Source organism: Haplochromis burtoni, unplaced genomic scaffold (genome assembly GCF_018398535.1).
Source record: "Haplochromis burtoni strain Fernald_Lab_line unplaced genomic scaffold, NCSU_Asbu1 Contig_185, whole genome shotgun sequence".
Taxonomy (NCBI): Eukaryota; Metazoa; Chordata; class Actinopteri; order Cichliformes; family Cichlidae; genus Haplochromis; species Haplochromis burtoni.
The window spans coordinates 934,605-949,348 of record NW_024582546.1 but is presented as its reverse complement, the minus strand read 5'-3'; the positions used below and the strand labels follow the sequence as shown (position 1 = coordinate 949,348).

The 14,744-nt window shown below is 41.0% G+C and overlaps 1 protein-coding gene across 2 annotated transcripts; it reads right to left on the bottom strand.

Annotated features, from left to right (window-relative positions):
* Positions 1-510: 510 nt before the first annotated feature.
* Positions 511-14,729, bottom strand: cop1 (COP1 E3 ubiquitin ligase). 2 transcript variants are annotated; one of them, XM_005936990.3, is made up of 20 exons: positions 14,004-14,729; positions 13,855-13,914; positions 12,131-12,228; positions 11,583-11,647; positions 11,349-11,468; positions 7,736-7,804; positions 7,509-7,568; positions 7,234-7,313; positions 6,904-6,970; positions 6,488-6,602; positions 6,149-6,284; positions 5,882-6,025; positions 5,553-5,661; positions 5,386-5,467; positions 5,166-5,282; positions 4,086-4,203; positions 3,506-3,630; positions 3,224-3,384; positions 2,390-2,434; positions 511-1,523 (listed from the first exon to the last, which is right to left on the bottom strand). In XM_005936990.3, exons 1-20 carry the CDS (start codon positions 14,363-14,365, stop codon positions 1,506-1,508), a joined length of 2,151 nt encoding a protein of 716 aa, XP_005937052.1. In that variant the 5' UTR covers positions 14,366-14,729; the 3' UTR covers positions 511-1,505. The 2 variants fall into 2 exon arrangements, with proteins under 2 accessions (XP_005937052.1, XP_005937053.1); XM_005936991.3 differs by having other exon boundaries at positions 6,904-6,967; positions 14,004-14,728.
* Between the last annotated feature and the right edge of the window lie 15 nt (positions 14,730-14,744).

Here is a 14,744-nt window from a genome sequence, read left to right as displayed (position 1 = left end):
CTGCATCCTTGGGCAAAATACTAACCCCAAGGTGCATGTAAATTTGACATAGAATGAAGTATCTGGATGAATGAAGCATGTTGTACAAAACACTTTGAGTGATCAGATAGAATAGAAAAAGTGCTATATAAGAACCAGTCTATTTACCCGAGCCTCTTTGAAACAGCTTTTTTCTTTTGTCGCCCTAATTTATTAAAAAAAAAAAAAAAAAAAAAAAGATGCAAAGCCCCATGCTGTAAATGCTTATTTTATAGGACACCAAGGAGAGCGCAATTTTTCAAGGGAATTTAAACAAGAGTTTAAGGGTGCCATTGCATCGATGGCATCTGGAGGAGGACTACAGTGTCCCGAGTCCCAGCACTGACTGAAAAAGCACCTTGTCCATAACCAAGAACGTTTCTTGCAATTCCGATCAACTAACCCATCACAGTTTTATACACAGATCACCTAAAAGAATACAATTATGTCATCATATGGAGAGAGAGAAAAAAAAAGAACCAACATGCCAAGTGTTTCGAAATAATTTATTCAGTAATACAAATACAAAACACCTCTCTCACTTATCATAAAATAGGCAGGTCTTGCTCCACAGAAACTGACAGCAGTTTGCCTGAAGTTACAATGCAGCTCAGCTCAGATGATACCTACAGTATGTGAAGAACGATTCCATTGCTACTTTAAAAGAACAGATTCTGCAAGGTTTTATTTCCAACAAGCAACCAATAGTTCACCCAAAAAAAAAAAAAGTCCAGTTCTGCACGACACTGCAGACCAGTGCCGGAAGTTACATGAGAGTTGTGATTGCAGACAAAAGCTTTGAGTTTCGTTTTGTTCTGACGGTAAACAGAAATATCAGTACAGAGAGGCGCTTCTCATTTCAGTTCACTCAACTTCTCACGTTCTGCACTCGCAAACCAGAAAAGAAACCAGTGATACGTCTGACAGGATGGAATTCAAGTCAGGTTTATTAAAAATGTTTTTCCCCCCCAAATCTGAGAGAACGCAAAAGCTACACAAAAAAGAAAGGTGCAGGGGGCTGGACACTGACAAACAAAAGGAGATTTAAAAGCTTCATTTGAAGATTTTTGCATGTCACTTCGTCTTGTGCTTTGGCCTTTAAAAGGAGGAAATGCATCGCACTTTTAGCGTTTGGCTGGATGTATTCCGGAGAACAGCAGCTTAATTAAAAAGTAAAGGTTTTGATTTGACCTAAAACCATAAAGAGGTGTTCTATTGTAGCCAATAAAACCTCGCTCAAAAGAAACAAAACTGCTTTCTAAAGTCTCTTGTTTCACTTTGTGCCCAATAAAACAGCAGCACATCTTCTCCTGCTGGTCCATAGTCTTTGCCGCTGTCCAAAAACATAAGCTCATAAAAAAAAAAGTAAAGAAAAAGAGGAAAAAAATAATAAGAGACAATTTCAGATCTCCAGTTGCTACTCAGCCTGGCAGCCTCCCTGCATCACGAGTCAAAGCTCCAACACCCGCTGAAGGAACTGCACGTCTTCAGACGAGCTCGAGTACCTGTGCAGAGAGAACGCACACCTGTGACCTCTTGTTGTTACGGGAAAAAGCAATGAATTAAAGCTCCTCTCCAACAGCTAAATAATAATAAAACGACAAAAGGCAGAAACCACAAAAATAATTAACATATAGCAGTTGGACTGTATAACGAGGCATTTTTAAAAGGGTCAAAAGTTCACCCAGACTAGCGTGGCACATCACTAATGCAGAGCTGAAATCACTGCTACCACACTGCACAGTTCATCAAAATATTACAAAAATAATTTCTTTAGATATATTTTGTGTGTGTACTTTGATTCCAAACAGAAGCCAGTGAGGTGACATTTGGACTTCAAGAGTGGAAGATTAAACAGGATTACACAGCAGACAAGCAGGCTTGAATTGGATCAGATGCACAAGGATTTATCTTTATTTGTGAGCGTGTTTAAACAGTTATTCCTAATTCATCCTGGGATATTGCCAGGAATGTGTCTTATGGAGAATCTTAAAGAAATTTGACATTTCTGGTTCAAATTGTCAGTGAGCGTCTACAGCCATCTGCAGAGCACAAAATGAATGCAACAATGAACACAGCAAAACACGACAATATAAACACCAGATCTATATATCCAATCGGATTTTTTGTTTTATTCATGTTTTATTAGTGTTTGGCTTCACACTTTTGTATCCTGATCGCGCTCTTACAAAAGTTTTTTTCCTCAGACGGCCTCATTAAAATACCAGAAATGAGTCAACTAAAAGGACAGAACATGATTACAATGTAAATGTCATGTTTTCAAACAAAGGTCCAGTACCCTCTATGACACCAGTCTGAGTGCTGCAGTAGGCCTGTGCTTGTTGGCGTGTTTTGTACAGATGATACAAACCTTAATTGTTCCTTGACTGTTGGCAGCGATTAATACATTTGACTCCTGAAAAACAAAAGGTAACACTTAGAGCACAGATAGTTAATTACCTGTAGATTAATACTCAACACTTTAACTGTGTGATCTGAAAACAACAATCCTTTGCAAGAAAGTGTGAGAAACTCCAGCTGTATTCTTTCTCAGAGTGTCAGGATTTTAAAGTGTGACTGACACCGTCTCAGTTCTATGACCGCAAACTATGGGTGTGGTGTCCCAACAAAGCAGGCTCTTTGGGTTAGCTGGCTCAACAAAACCTACAACTACACTCACAGATGAAGGCGGGGCAGGGGTAGGCAACTCCAGGCCTCGAGGGCCGGTGTCCTGCAGGTTTTAGATGTGTCCTTGATCCAACACAGCTGATTCAAATGGCTAAATGACCTCCTCAACATGTCTTGAAGTTCTCCAGAGGCCTGGTAATGAACTAATCATTTGATTCAGGTGTGTTGACCCAGGGTGAGATCTAAAACCTGCAGGACACCGGCCTTCAAAGGCCTGGAGTTGCCCACCCCTGGCCTAAGGGTACAACCCCCAACTAGGTTTTGCAACCTTTGGTTTTAGAACTGAAGAAGGCTCTTGGACGAGAGGTGAAATGTCTTCAAAACCTTAAAAAAAGACCAGTCGCCTTCTCATTTCAAGCTCCTAGGACATTTGTTACCATAGTGATCTAACTAAGGAAAAAGAAAGCCACCTTTTTATCTGACTTGACAGACCTCACTAACCCATTAATATCGCTTTGTAGTGCACCCTTCAAAGTGCAGTCAATGACAATGTTACTGAGTATAGAGGTGAGCTCACTCCATCAGGCAGGGCCCTCCAGCAGACAGCACTGACAAACTCGTTGGTGTCGTCCTCCTTCTTATCCTTGTCCAGAACGCTCTTCACTGTGTCAAACTTGAATGTTAACAGTGTCTTGGAAAGTCCTTTGTAGTACAGATACAGGGAGTTGTTCTCACTGCCTGTACACACACACACACACACACACACACGGAATGTAAGCATGTTATCGTTTCTCCCACTGAGGGAGTGATACAACACAGACAATTTGACAATAATGTCTTCTTTGAAGTAACTGCTCACCACAGGCAACGTAGTCTCCGTTTGAGGCCAGGCCCACAAAGTTCTTCTCGTTGATGTGACCCTTGAAGGAGCGCAGGCAGTGAGGTTTGTTGACATTCCACAGCTTCAGCTGACTGTCCGTCGAACTGAGGACAATAGTGCAGAAAGAAATGATCAATATGGAACCGGTGGGCCTTAGATGATATGGCGTGATAACCCACTGGGGCCAAGTCCAGCATTTTCATTTGATCAGGATTCAAGGATCAGGATTTCTACTCTGTGTGTAGAAAGATTCTCCATTGTTCGGCAGCGGTGCTCGTTTCAGTAATTATGCAAATGTCATTGTTATAACTTGTTTCTTAAATCCAGCTTCACAGACAGAGTTACATCCATGTCAGTTTTTGAGGGCTCCACGATGTAAATTAGCCTTTATACATTTAGTGTTTCATGCTCTCTTTAACCCAGTTTACATTAGACAGCTTCTTTATGATATTATAAGCAGAAAGTACACCGTAACAGGTTTTACAGAATATTTTCCTTTGCAGGAAAAAGAAACCTTTCAGATATTAAATGGAAATGCAAAGCCGACAGATGTACTTACGCAGAAACAATTTCCTCTCCGTTGACGAACTTGGCATAGGAGACGGCCTTCCTGTGGCCTTTGAACACCATGATTGGCTGCTTAGTGTTGCGGAGATCATAGTAGTGAACACAGTGGTCTAAGAGAAGAAAGCAAAGTTTAGCATGTGTTCAGATGGGAAACATGAGGAAAATCGTAGATTAAAACAAGTCTTAGATCAGCTCCATTTAGGAGCCACCACAGCATTTAGAAAAGTGCAGTTAAATTTGGACTTCGTGCAGTTTAAATTCAAATGCAGAATGGCTTTCCGTGTCTGCTTGCTTACTTTGATAACCCAGTGCTACTCCAGACACTAAACCATCTACGAGGCCGAGGAGCAGTTTCCTTCTCTAAGCTGAGAAGGCTTTGTCGTTGAGACACAGGAAGTTGGATAAAGCCACAGCAAGATACTTCTGGATAACGCTTGTACGCTCTGCTCATCCAGTGTTACAGTGTTTCTGTGTATAACCAAATATTTCTTACAACTTTATATCTCCTTTGGGGGACTAATGAATAAGGTATTCAGCAGTTTTTCTGGACCACAAGAGTCAGTGCCGGGTGAAGAAGTGTAGCTGACAACAAAGAAACCACAGTGATGTGAGAGAAAAATCAACAACAACAATACTCCAGGTTTGTCTGGCTGAAGGGAGACAGCTGGGTAGAGTAAAATCTGTTTCCCCCTTATTTAGTCTGGACTTAACTTCTCATAGTAAATACCAACCAAATGCAGGCGGACGTCAGACACTGCACCTTCACATTTAAATCTGCTGCTACACCAGCTTCAATGACACTTGAAGTGTCCTTAGATGCAAGGTTTACACAGTTACAAGGTTTTGGTACAACCTATGCGGTGTAATCAAAAGCTTCTGAGCTGCTTTCGCCCAATGAAAGTCCCGTTCTATGTTTGCACTTGATTTTGGCATTTTGGCAGAGCTTTTCGACATCACCCTGGCTTAAGGTTTAAGAGAATTTTATCTCAAAATCTTTGCTTTTCCACAACCAAGACTAAAGTAACAACAAACAAGATAAATCACACATGAAAATCTTTAATTTCCATCTCACCTGCACAACCGAAGGCCAGATGATATCTGGAGGTTGGGCTGAATTTAACACAGCAGACGTTAGCCTTAGCCTCAATGCTAGCCACTGAATTGTCAAGATTAGTTGACCACAACTTGACTGAAGAAGAAGAAGAAGAAGAAGAAAAGAGCATGCATAAAAACAAAATAAGGGCTGATTCATGGTGGGAACATTATTTTTAGATATTGCATCCCTCCCTTACCTTTAGCATCATCAGAACCTGAGGCTAAAAGCTTTGGGTCCATGAGATTGAAGTCTACACTCCAACACCTTTTTTCATGTTCCTGGAAAGGAAGCAGAGGAAAGCTTAAAAAGCCATCATTACTAATGTTTGCCTAACGTAATGAAGCTGCGCTCCAAGCATCACACCTGGTAGACTTTGGACCTCTGGCCTGTGAATCCATCCCACAAAATAACAGTTCCCTCATAGTCACTGCTGGCCAGGAGGTTTTTGTGATAACTGCTCCAGCTGATACAGCTGCAACAGACAACAGGAACTTGAAATATTCGAGTTTGGCGCTGCTTATTTCACTACAAACTAAGTTATCATTTCTTTTCATGAACTGTATGATTAGTTTTTTTACAGTCACAATTTTGGAAAAAAGCATCCTGTAGATTCTGCATCCATACACGTGACTCAACATGTGGATTACTAAGAGATCGGCATTAGAGGAAATGCATTTATCAGTTTCCTTCACCTGATTTTGGAATTGCAAGTCATTTCGTTGACAGGGTAGTGGATGTCCACTGCATCCTGGATCACAGTGCCGTACTCAAACACCTTGATCTTTTTGGTTACGCCAGCGATGGCAAAGTAGTCACAGTCTCGGTCAAACTCAATACTGAAATAAAGGAAAATACGGTCAAAGACAGTGACTGGGCTCATCACACACACGGTAAAATGTCACGAAACAACTAAAAGATGATGTCCGGTCATACGTAAATCAAACGTTTCTTTTTTATACCTAGACACGATACTGGAGCCATTATAGAGGTCACTGGCGTATGACAGGGTGGCCAGCGGCCGCACAGAGTTATAGCGAGTGAACTTTGACAAACACTCCATGAAATCATCCAGCTGATTCAGGTTCCTGCCCTCATCTGAAAACAACACGCACAGTTAACACAGCATTTGTGAATTATACACATTGTGGAAAAAAACCAAATGGAGTCGTTGCCCATAACTAAGAGCTTAAACACAGATGCCCTGCTTTAAGAAATAATACCAGCTTTCCAACTGTGTGCAAATGAAAACGCCATAAAAATGATCTGACCACAGCAGTCTAAACCCTCAACAACAGCACCTGTGATGCGGGACATTTTGCTGGAGAAGTAGCACTGCTCTAGATCCTCAAAATGAGCTGTGAGCCTCTTTCTTCTTGACGCCAGGGTGCTGTTGTACCAGGTCTGACGTTTTCCCTGAGGAAACAGTCCCAAGAGCAAAGTGAAGGCAGTGCCAGAAACCTCAGAGTGTATTTATAATTTTCCTCCAAATACATTTGTGTTAAAAAGCTACATCTAAACTTGACAGGCCCCCTTATTAAAACGCACCAGCCATTTCCAGCTCCAGATATTAAAGCTTTGCTGGATTTACAGTTATAACCCCAGTAAAATGATCTTTTACTGGGCCTTGGTGCAGCCCGTTACTTCATCCTGTCTGAAACAGTTTTTACTCCAAGCTAATTTGTTTTTTTTAAATAAATAAATCTCTCCGCTGTACCTGGGCTGCTCCACCAAATCCTGGAGGCTGGTTGTAGTCGGGTTGGTCTATAATACTACTGCAACTGCTCAACACAGAAACAAACACACAAGACGCGGAGTAAGTCACACCACACAGCGACTGCTGAAGCCTCTGGCATCTCGACTGTATGCACTGGCTTTGTTCCACACAGACAAAGCAGCCGTTGTAGAGCAAAAGGCAAAACGTTTTCGTGAGCAAGCACACATCTGTGCTCGTAACGAGCTCCTGTTTTGGTAAACGAACAAGGTGAATATGGTGTTATTATGTTCTGCATAGACACATTTATTATGCAGCAGACATCAGCATTACCTGGGTGCTGGAGAGGGAGCTTCCACATTAGGCACAGTACACTCAGCCTCCATCACAGGAGAGTACAGCCCACTCATTTCCTGGAAAATGACACCAACATAACTTGTTTGTCCATCTCAAGCTGTGATGATGAGCGGCCCCGGGGTTTTGTGATTTCACAGCATAATATGTTTTTATAATCATGCATTCTGTTCCCCTGTATTTTCGCAAGAGAACCTCATGTGAATGAGGGCACAGCAATCCATCTTTGGACTGCGCTTTGTCAGTTTACCTACCTCAACACGTTTGATGTCTTCTTCGAGGAAGTTGAGCTCTTTCTGCAGTTGCTCTAGTTGCTGCCAACAAAACCAAAAACACAACTGAACGCGCTTGCCTTTGTTAACACCTACAAACACTTAACGAGTTCTGGTGGACTGACACAAAGCTGGGCGTCAGCCATTACAAATACTGCTCTTTTCTCAGCACTGTGTCAGCTTTGTGTGGGAAATTTGTGTAGCCGTACCTCTCTCTTGTTTCTCCTGGCTTCTTTAAGGAACTCCATGAGGATCTGTCTCTGAGCTGCCTGGGATTCCTAGTGGAGATATGGACAGCTTACATAATCAAGTATTACTTGAAATCACAGAATAGTTTTGCTGATCTGCTGAAAAGACACTCGAGATATCATTTGTTCTCAGTTCAACACTAGCTTTCATCCTCAGAAAAGCACAAAATAATAACCGTAGTTCTAAAGCTTGTGATTTATCATTTTAGTTGTACTTTCGTCTTTGGCTTTACTTCCATCCCAGCTACAGGAAATGAAAGCGGTGCTGTGCAGACCGGGGAAGGATCCTGTCATGAAAAGGTTCACACACAAACTACTCCGGCCAGTGAATGTAGCTTGTTTTGGTGAATATGCTGTCGTTCAACTAAATTCTCACCCGTGTTTCCACAACTGTGGACTAGCCCAAAGCTAATGTTTACATTTAACTTTAACTTGGCGTTAGCAACAAATTACCTGATCGACTCCTCCCCCTCCCAAAAAAAGCCCACAGTCACATTGAGCTTTTCCTTCTTTAAGTGCACTGCAAAAAAAAAATGACCGGACTCCACACTATGCAGCAGGTTGCACATCACACCTCAGCAGCCAACAATGTTCGACTGGCAGTCACACTGTCACTGTGTGTTTTAGTATATTATAAGCTGTGCTTTCATTTCAATTTTAACTTTGGCTCATCTTGTCACTGAAACAACACAAACAACAACTTCAGTGCCAGAATCTTTTTTTGCAGCGATTCTCTTACTTTGACTTTCAGCACGTTTTCCTTATTTTTAGCTTCTTATCAAAATGCAGTGTGCATGACTTAGTCCAATCATTTACTTTCTAGAATTAAAAGAAAATGTGCTTAAATAAATATAAGTCTGTTATATCTTAGACTTTAACCAATATTTTACCAAGCGACCCTGTTAAATATCTGTCATTTCTCCATCCATCCATATTTTTGGAATATATCTATCTATATCTATATAAAGAAAATGATACCATTTTCCAAAAAAACGTAAGCTGATACATCTGTGATAGAATATTTTAACAACTTTAAACACTTCAGGCTTCGAGTGTGAACATATCAGAATTGAGTTTTATATTCATTTGAATATTTAACCATTTTTGATCCAATCACTGTGGTAAACTCTTTCCTCTGGTTAACCTTCAATCGAACCATGAAAATGCTCAAGAACACCAAACCTAAGGGTCTCTGGCTGTTAGGCAAATACTGATGACAACTGTGTTCTTTGAAAGCATGTCATAGGTTTCAGATGGAGATAATATCTGACTATTTCTATTCAATTCTACTTAATCTTCAATGAAAACCAAAGAGTAGCTCCAAAGCAAACATCTCAAGCACTGAAAAGCACCACCACACCCACACTGACTGATGCTGACATTTAAGACGGAGACTAAGATTCGCTGACGATTAAATCTAACATGTTGATGTTTTTTGGATTATATTTAAGGTTTGGATAGCTGAGTAACAACAGTAAACACAGGAGGAATACTAACAAAACATCAAAAATACACAGTTAAGTGGCAGGGACCTAAATTTGACTGATATGAAATATCTACATGGAATCCAAAACTGGTAAATCAGAACTGATTAAATAAGAAGAATGACAGGCTAAACAAAAACAAGCCCAATCAGATATGAAATATGTCCAGAGGCAAATTATCACACACATGCTAACAATCAATCAGCAACGAGTGTATACAGAATAAGCAGCAAGGCAAAGGAAGACCATTAACTATATACAATATCACAGCTAACTATGGAGCCCTTATTTCTGAACTAGCTTGGACAGACACCAATTAGCTGAATTACTGGGCTAGCTCTTGTGTGAGTCTGTCTGTTTGTATGACAGTCAAACAGTGACACACGGCATGTGTTTGTGTGAAAAAGAAACAGAAAGACGAGCATGTGCTTGACAGCGAGAAAGCTCAAGGCGTCATGTAGCGCCATCTGAAAATCTGAAAGACGTGTTTGTAGCATCCATACTTGCAATTCAAAGGCTCCCATTTCAAAACTGGTCTGGATTTTACATCTCATCATCAATGCAAGTCTTAGATAGCGCTGATGAAATCTAAGAATGTAAAGTCCTACTTCTCTTTATGTCACGTAAACTGACAAAAACAAAACAAAAAAAAGGATGTGTGAAACTGCCCAGAAACCTTCTGACAAAAGCAACATCTTTACCATTGCTACCAGTACTATATACACATACAATGCCTAATTTATTATCAACATCTGAAGTCTAACGCAACCCAAAAGAACTTCTTTCTGCCAGGAAGTCTGACAGAGTGACGCATTTAATGTGATGGACATCCTGCTGTATTGGAGCGCTTTGAGGGGGCCAGAAAAGCGCTATATAAATGCAATCCATTATTATTATTATTATTAAATGTTTGTCACATTCTTTAAGAGGGAACACCTCAATAGCGCGGTCTGATACAATGATGACCTCGACAGCAAACACATTATTGCGCTACACGTCGATCAGTGTCATCAGAAACTCAGAATATTACACAACTTGTTTGTTTCAGATTAAACGGATCAGAACCCACTGCCTCCAAAACAACAAGGTCTTAACTGGACGTCATAAATTTCATTTGTTGTCTTACCAGAACAAAAAGTGGACATTCAGTGGATATTAAAACATTTCCATTAGGTTTTATATTACTGATTGTTTTCCACTGTGACAACCTTGTGATAACATTTAAAGAATAAATTTAGAAAACTTGTAAAAGGATTAACAAGCTATCAGCAAAAATTCACTTTGACTTTTTGCTGAAATAATTATCCATCCATCCATTTTCTTCCACTTATCCAGGGCCGGGTCGCGGGGGCAGCAGCCCAAGCAGAGAAGCCCCGACCTCCCTCTCCCCAGCCACCTCCTCCAGCTTGTCCGTGGCAACACCAAGGCGTTCCCAGGCCAGAGAGATAGAATCTCTCCAGCGTGTCCTGGGTCTGCCCCGGGGCCTCCTCCCAGTGGGACATTACCCAGGAGGCGCCCAGGAGGCATCCTTGTCAGATGCCCAACCACCTCAACTGGCTCCTTTCGATGTGGAGGAGCAGCTGCTCTACTCTGAGCCCCTCCCGAATGGCCAAACCTCTCACCCCATCTCTAAGAGAGGCCAGCCACCCTTCGGAGGAAGCTCATTTCTGCCGCTTGTATCCTTGATCTCGTTCTTTCGGTCACTACCCACAGCTCGTGACCATAGGTGAGGGTAGGGACGTAGATCGACCGGTAAATTGAGAGCTTTACTTTTACACTCAGCTCTCTCTTCACCACAACAGACCAGTACAGTGCTGAAATAATTAACCCTTTGTAATTCTGTCTCTTCACTGCATCTTGTGCATTTTTCACTGAAACCTACAAGATCTATATCTACAAGCTCTGATCATGTGATCAGTTTCATGACTTAATAGCCATTAATTATGAACCTCCTCGGTTTGCACGGATTGCATTAACAAACTTTACATCATTTTAAAGAAAAAAAACCCTCCACTGAAACCCATGAAAAGCTAAAGAGCTAAAAGAGTGAAACAAAAACAAAGAAATGCACAGATCAGCCTCTCACTTACCGCTTCCAGCTGCTTCTTCTTCTGAAGCAGCAGCTCGAGCATCAGGTTGACATTTGCCAGGTCCAAGTTCTCCTGATCAGGACTCAAAACATCCTGGAAGACCTGCCACCGAGACCCATTCTGAAGGTCAGAGACACTGATCAGTTACAAGTAACAAAACATATTTTTAAGATGGTTGACATCTTAACAAGGAGAGAAAGAAATGAAATCAGTTTCAGAACATGCTGTACTCACTGGATGATCTAACTTTAGCCTCTTCTCTTCTGACCTCTGTTTTTGTTTAAGGATCAGTTCATTTACTGGGATGTGGTGAGGCGGGACAGAGGAAGTTGTAGACAAGGGATAAATAAGAGAGGAGAACCGGTGGAGTAAGTATATGACAAAGAAAAAGACATTGTCACAGCTAAGGAACAACACATTTTACTTGTGATGAATAAAAGAAAAGTGGCAGCGACATCTTTATCATCATGCATTTAAATACCTACACAAAGTGTTTCCTTAGATTTTTGTTTGGCCCATTTATGACACAAAACTTTCAATTTTGACTTCATTCAAATACGAAAGTCTCATTTTAGTACTGATTATGAGCTAAAGACAAATCAATTCAAATATTGTGATTTTAAAAACCATGAAGTGCAAAATTGCCATAACAGCTACATTTTAATGTCCAAGTTAAAATGAAAAGCTCTGAGAAAAATGATTCGTTTAGGAGCTGATCAGCTGACTGTTAGAAAAACCCAAAACATAACAAAACAAAAAACCCTCCAATTCAAAATACCCACCAAGAAAGTTTGGGTAGACCTGATCCACATTATCGATAATATAGTTACACTTGGGACATCTGTTGCTGTCCTCCAGACTCTGGCGGATACACTTGAAACTGCAGGATGGAGAGAGAACAGATAAATATTATGGATATATCCAGCTCCACATTTCAATCCAAGATCTTACAAGATTAGCTTTAAACGATTCATAGTCAAAATAATCTGTATTCATCCCATACTGGGTCTTCTTCTGATTATATGTGACCTTCAAAAACAGGTTTGATCAAAGCCAGCGCTCTGATCCTGTTAAGGATATCTGCTCACACCGACATCACCAGAGAGTAGACAAACTATCTCAAACTGAGGCATAACTTGCTAATGCGCTGATCTTATTACTTGGATCTTTGGTCATGTTTATTATGAGCATTGAAAAACAAGAAATGAGAATTACTGAACGCAAACACAACAGGCATAAAGAACACTGAGCCAACTGTGGATTACCAGTAATCACGTTAAGCTTTCCCATAACTTTGCTGAAGAGTCTACAGGCTTATATTCAGCTTTAAACCATGTACTGTCATTAAAAAGTTGTTCATATTTTTGCTGTTTGGGGTTTTTTGTTTTTAGATTACTACAACCAGCTTTGCAGTTCAATACTGACAGTCACACTGTCACTGTGTTTTAGTATATTATAGAGCTGCGCTTTAAATTCAATTTTGGCTCATCTTGTCATTGAAACAACATAACCGAGATGAAATGACCTCTGTGCCAGAATCTGTTGTGCAGTAATTCCCTTGCTTTGACTTTCAGCACACAACCTTTTCCTTTTTGCTTCTTATCAAAATGCAGTGTGGATGACTTAGTTCAATCATTTACTTTCTAGAATTAAAAGAAAATGTGCTTAAATAAAATATAAGTCTCTTCTATTTTAGACTAAATTAAATATCCGTCATTTCATTATCGATCAAAATAACTAGGATTTTTGCCAAAAAATAACACTATTTCCAGTAGATTTTACTGATTCTGGTGGCAAAAAGCCATTGTGCTTACTTTTTTGACGTTAGCCTAATGAATCCTGATTAATTGTCTGTGCAAAACAAACAGAAAGCCTTTACAGGCTTTCCACATTAGTGAAAAGTTGAATTCAGGGTTCATTTTCGCCTTTAATACAAAACAATATTGGTGGCCTCCTCTAAAGGAAAATTACCAGGATTATAAATTACTTGGACATGTTTTAACCCTGAGCTTGCTTTTACTTATTGAACTCCCAAACTAAAACGCAGAAATGTACACCAAACAGACTCACTGCTTTAACCAATCTTGCCTTTGCAAGATTTCGAGTCAGAAAAACTCTTGGGTCTGACCAGAGCAGAAGTGAAGCTTGCCTGGTGTGCAGAACTTGGATTGTCATGGGTTTGATGTTGTCATTAAAATATAGCAACACTGATGTGACGGACAGGACTATTTGGAACTTCCTCTAGAAGCCCATCTGTAACATTAAAACATGCCCAAACAATAAAACAAAATGCAAGAACAAAAATACTAAAAAATAAATAAATAAATAAAAAACTGTCAAAAGTTTTTTAAAGTAATCAGCTGTAAGTATGGATGGCCGCAGAGTGCATGGCTTTTCTTAAAGAGAACTTCGTTCCTTCAGTCTGTGACATTTGTTGCTCTACAGCATTTGGGACACTGTCGAATACTTTGCTGTGCGTAACTCTCTCTGCAACACAAACACTCACCAAAAACTGTGCCCGCACTTCGTCATGTGTGCCTCGTCTATCATTTCGAAGCAAATGGGACTGAAAAACAAGCAGAAGCCCGGGTCATCGTGCAGCTCTCAAACTTTTACGGAACTCACCACAAAGCTCGAGTGCAATACAAAACTAACCAGACGAAGTCGTTGCTTTTATCTTCGTATGAATTCAAGAGACCGTTGTACAGTGGTGCCTGATGCAGGGATCTCTTTCTGTTACCAGAGGACGCAGACGGTCTGCTGAGAGAAGCTAAGCCGCCCCGGGCTGACGGCACGGCGGCCAGAGTTGGCACTGACAGGCCGCCCTCTCCGGCCGCTGCAAGGGTCCGTGAGGGCACAACATTTCCAGAAGTGCTCCCATTACTTGTGGGAGCGCTGCTGCCACCGCCACCGTTTGTATTCCCAGTGCCTCCTGTACTACTGCTGCTGCTGCTACTTGTGCTGGGCACTGAACTCGCCCCAGCAGCGCTTTGCTGTGGCCGGTTGCTTGACATCATACAAGGCCGACTAGAAACTCCCCAAATCCGCTGCGTTGCTATTCAAAGCATCCGGAAAGAGCAGCTATTTGGCTACTTTAGCTGATTTGCTAGCTAGCTGGTTTGCTTATGTGCTAACATCCTGGGAGAAATACAAGAATGGCCAAACATCCAGCGGAGAGAAAAAAAAAAAGGTTGGCCGTCGTTGTCGGGTTCAACGTTTGTCACTAGCAGCGAATTCCAAGAGCGCTGGAATCTAAAGAGAAAAACAGACACGAACACTGTAACGGCCAACAAAATAAGAACGGCTGCACTGTTCAGAAGATTATCCGGCTAGCTACTGTTAGCAACAGAGAGAAATCTCTTGAGTTTCCTCGATTACTCGGGTAGCCGCAAACCT

Excerpts from the sequence above, each read along its gene's own strand:
- cop1 (XM_005936990.3), bottom strand. The coding sequence starts at position 14,365 with ATGATGTCAAGCAACCGGCCACAGCAAAGCGCTGCTGGGGCGAGTTCA. Across the intron at positions 13,915-14,003 it reads AAAAGCAACGACTTCGTCTG|TCCCATTTGCTTCGAAATGA; the intron begins GTTAGTTTTGTA and ends CTTGTTTTTCAG. Across the intron at positions 5,662-5,881 it reads ACTTGCAATTCCAAAATCAG|CTGTATCAGCTGGAGCAGTT; the intron begins GTGAAGGAAACT and ends TGTCTGTTGCAG.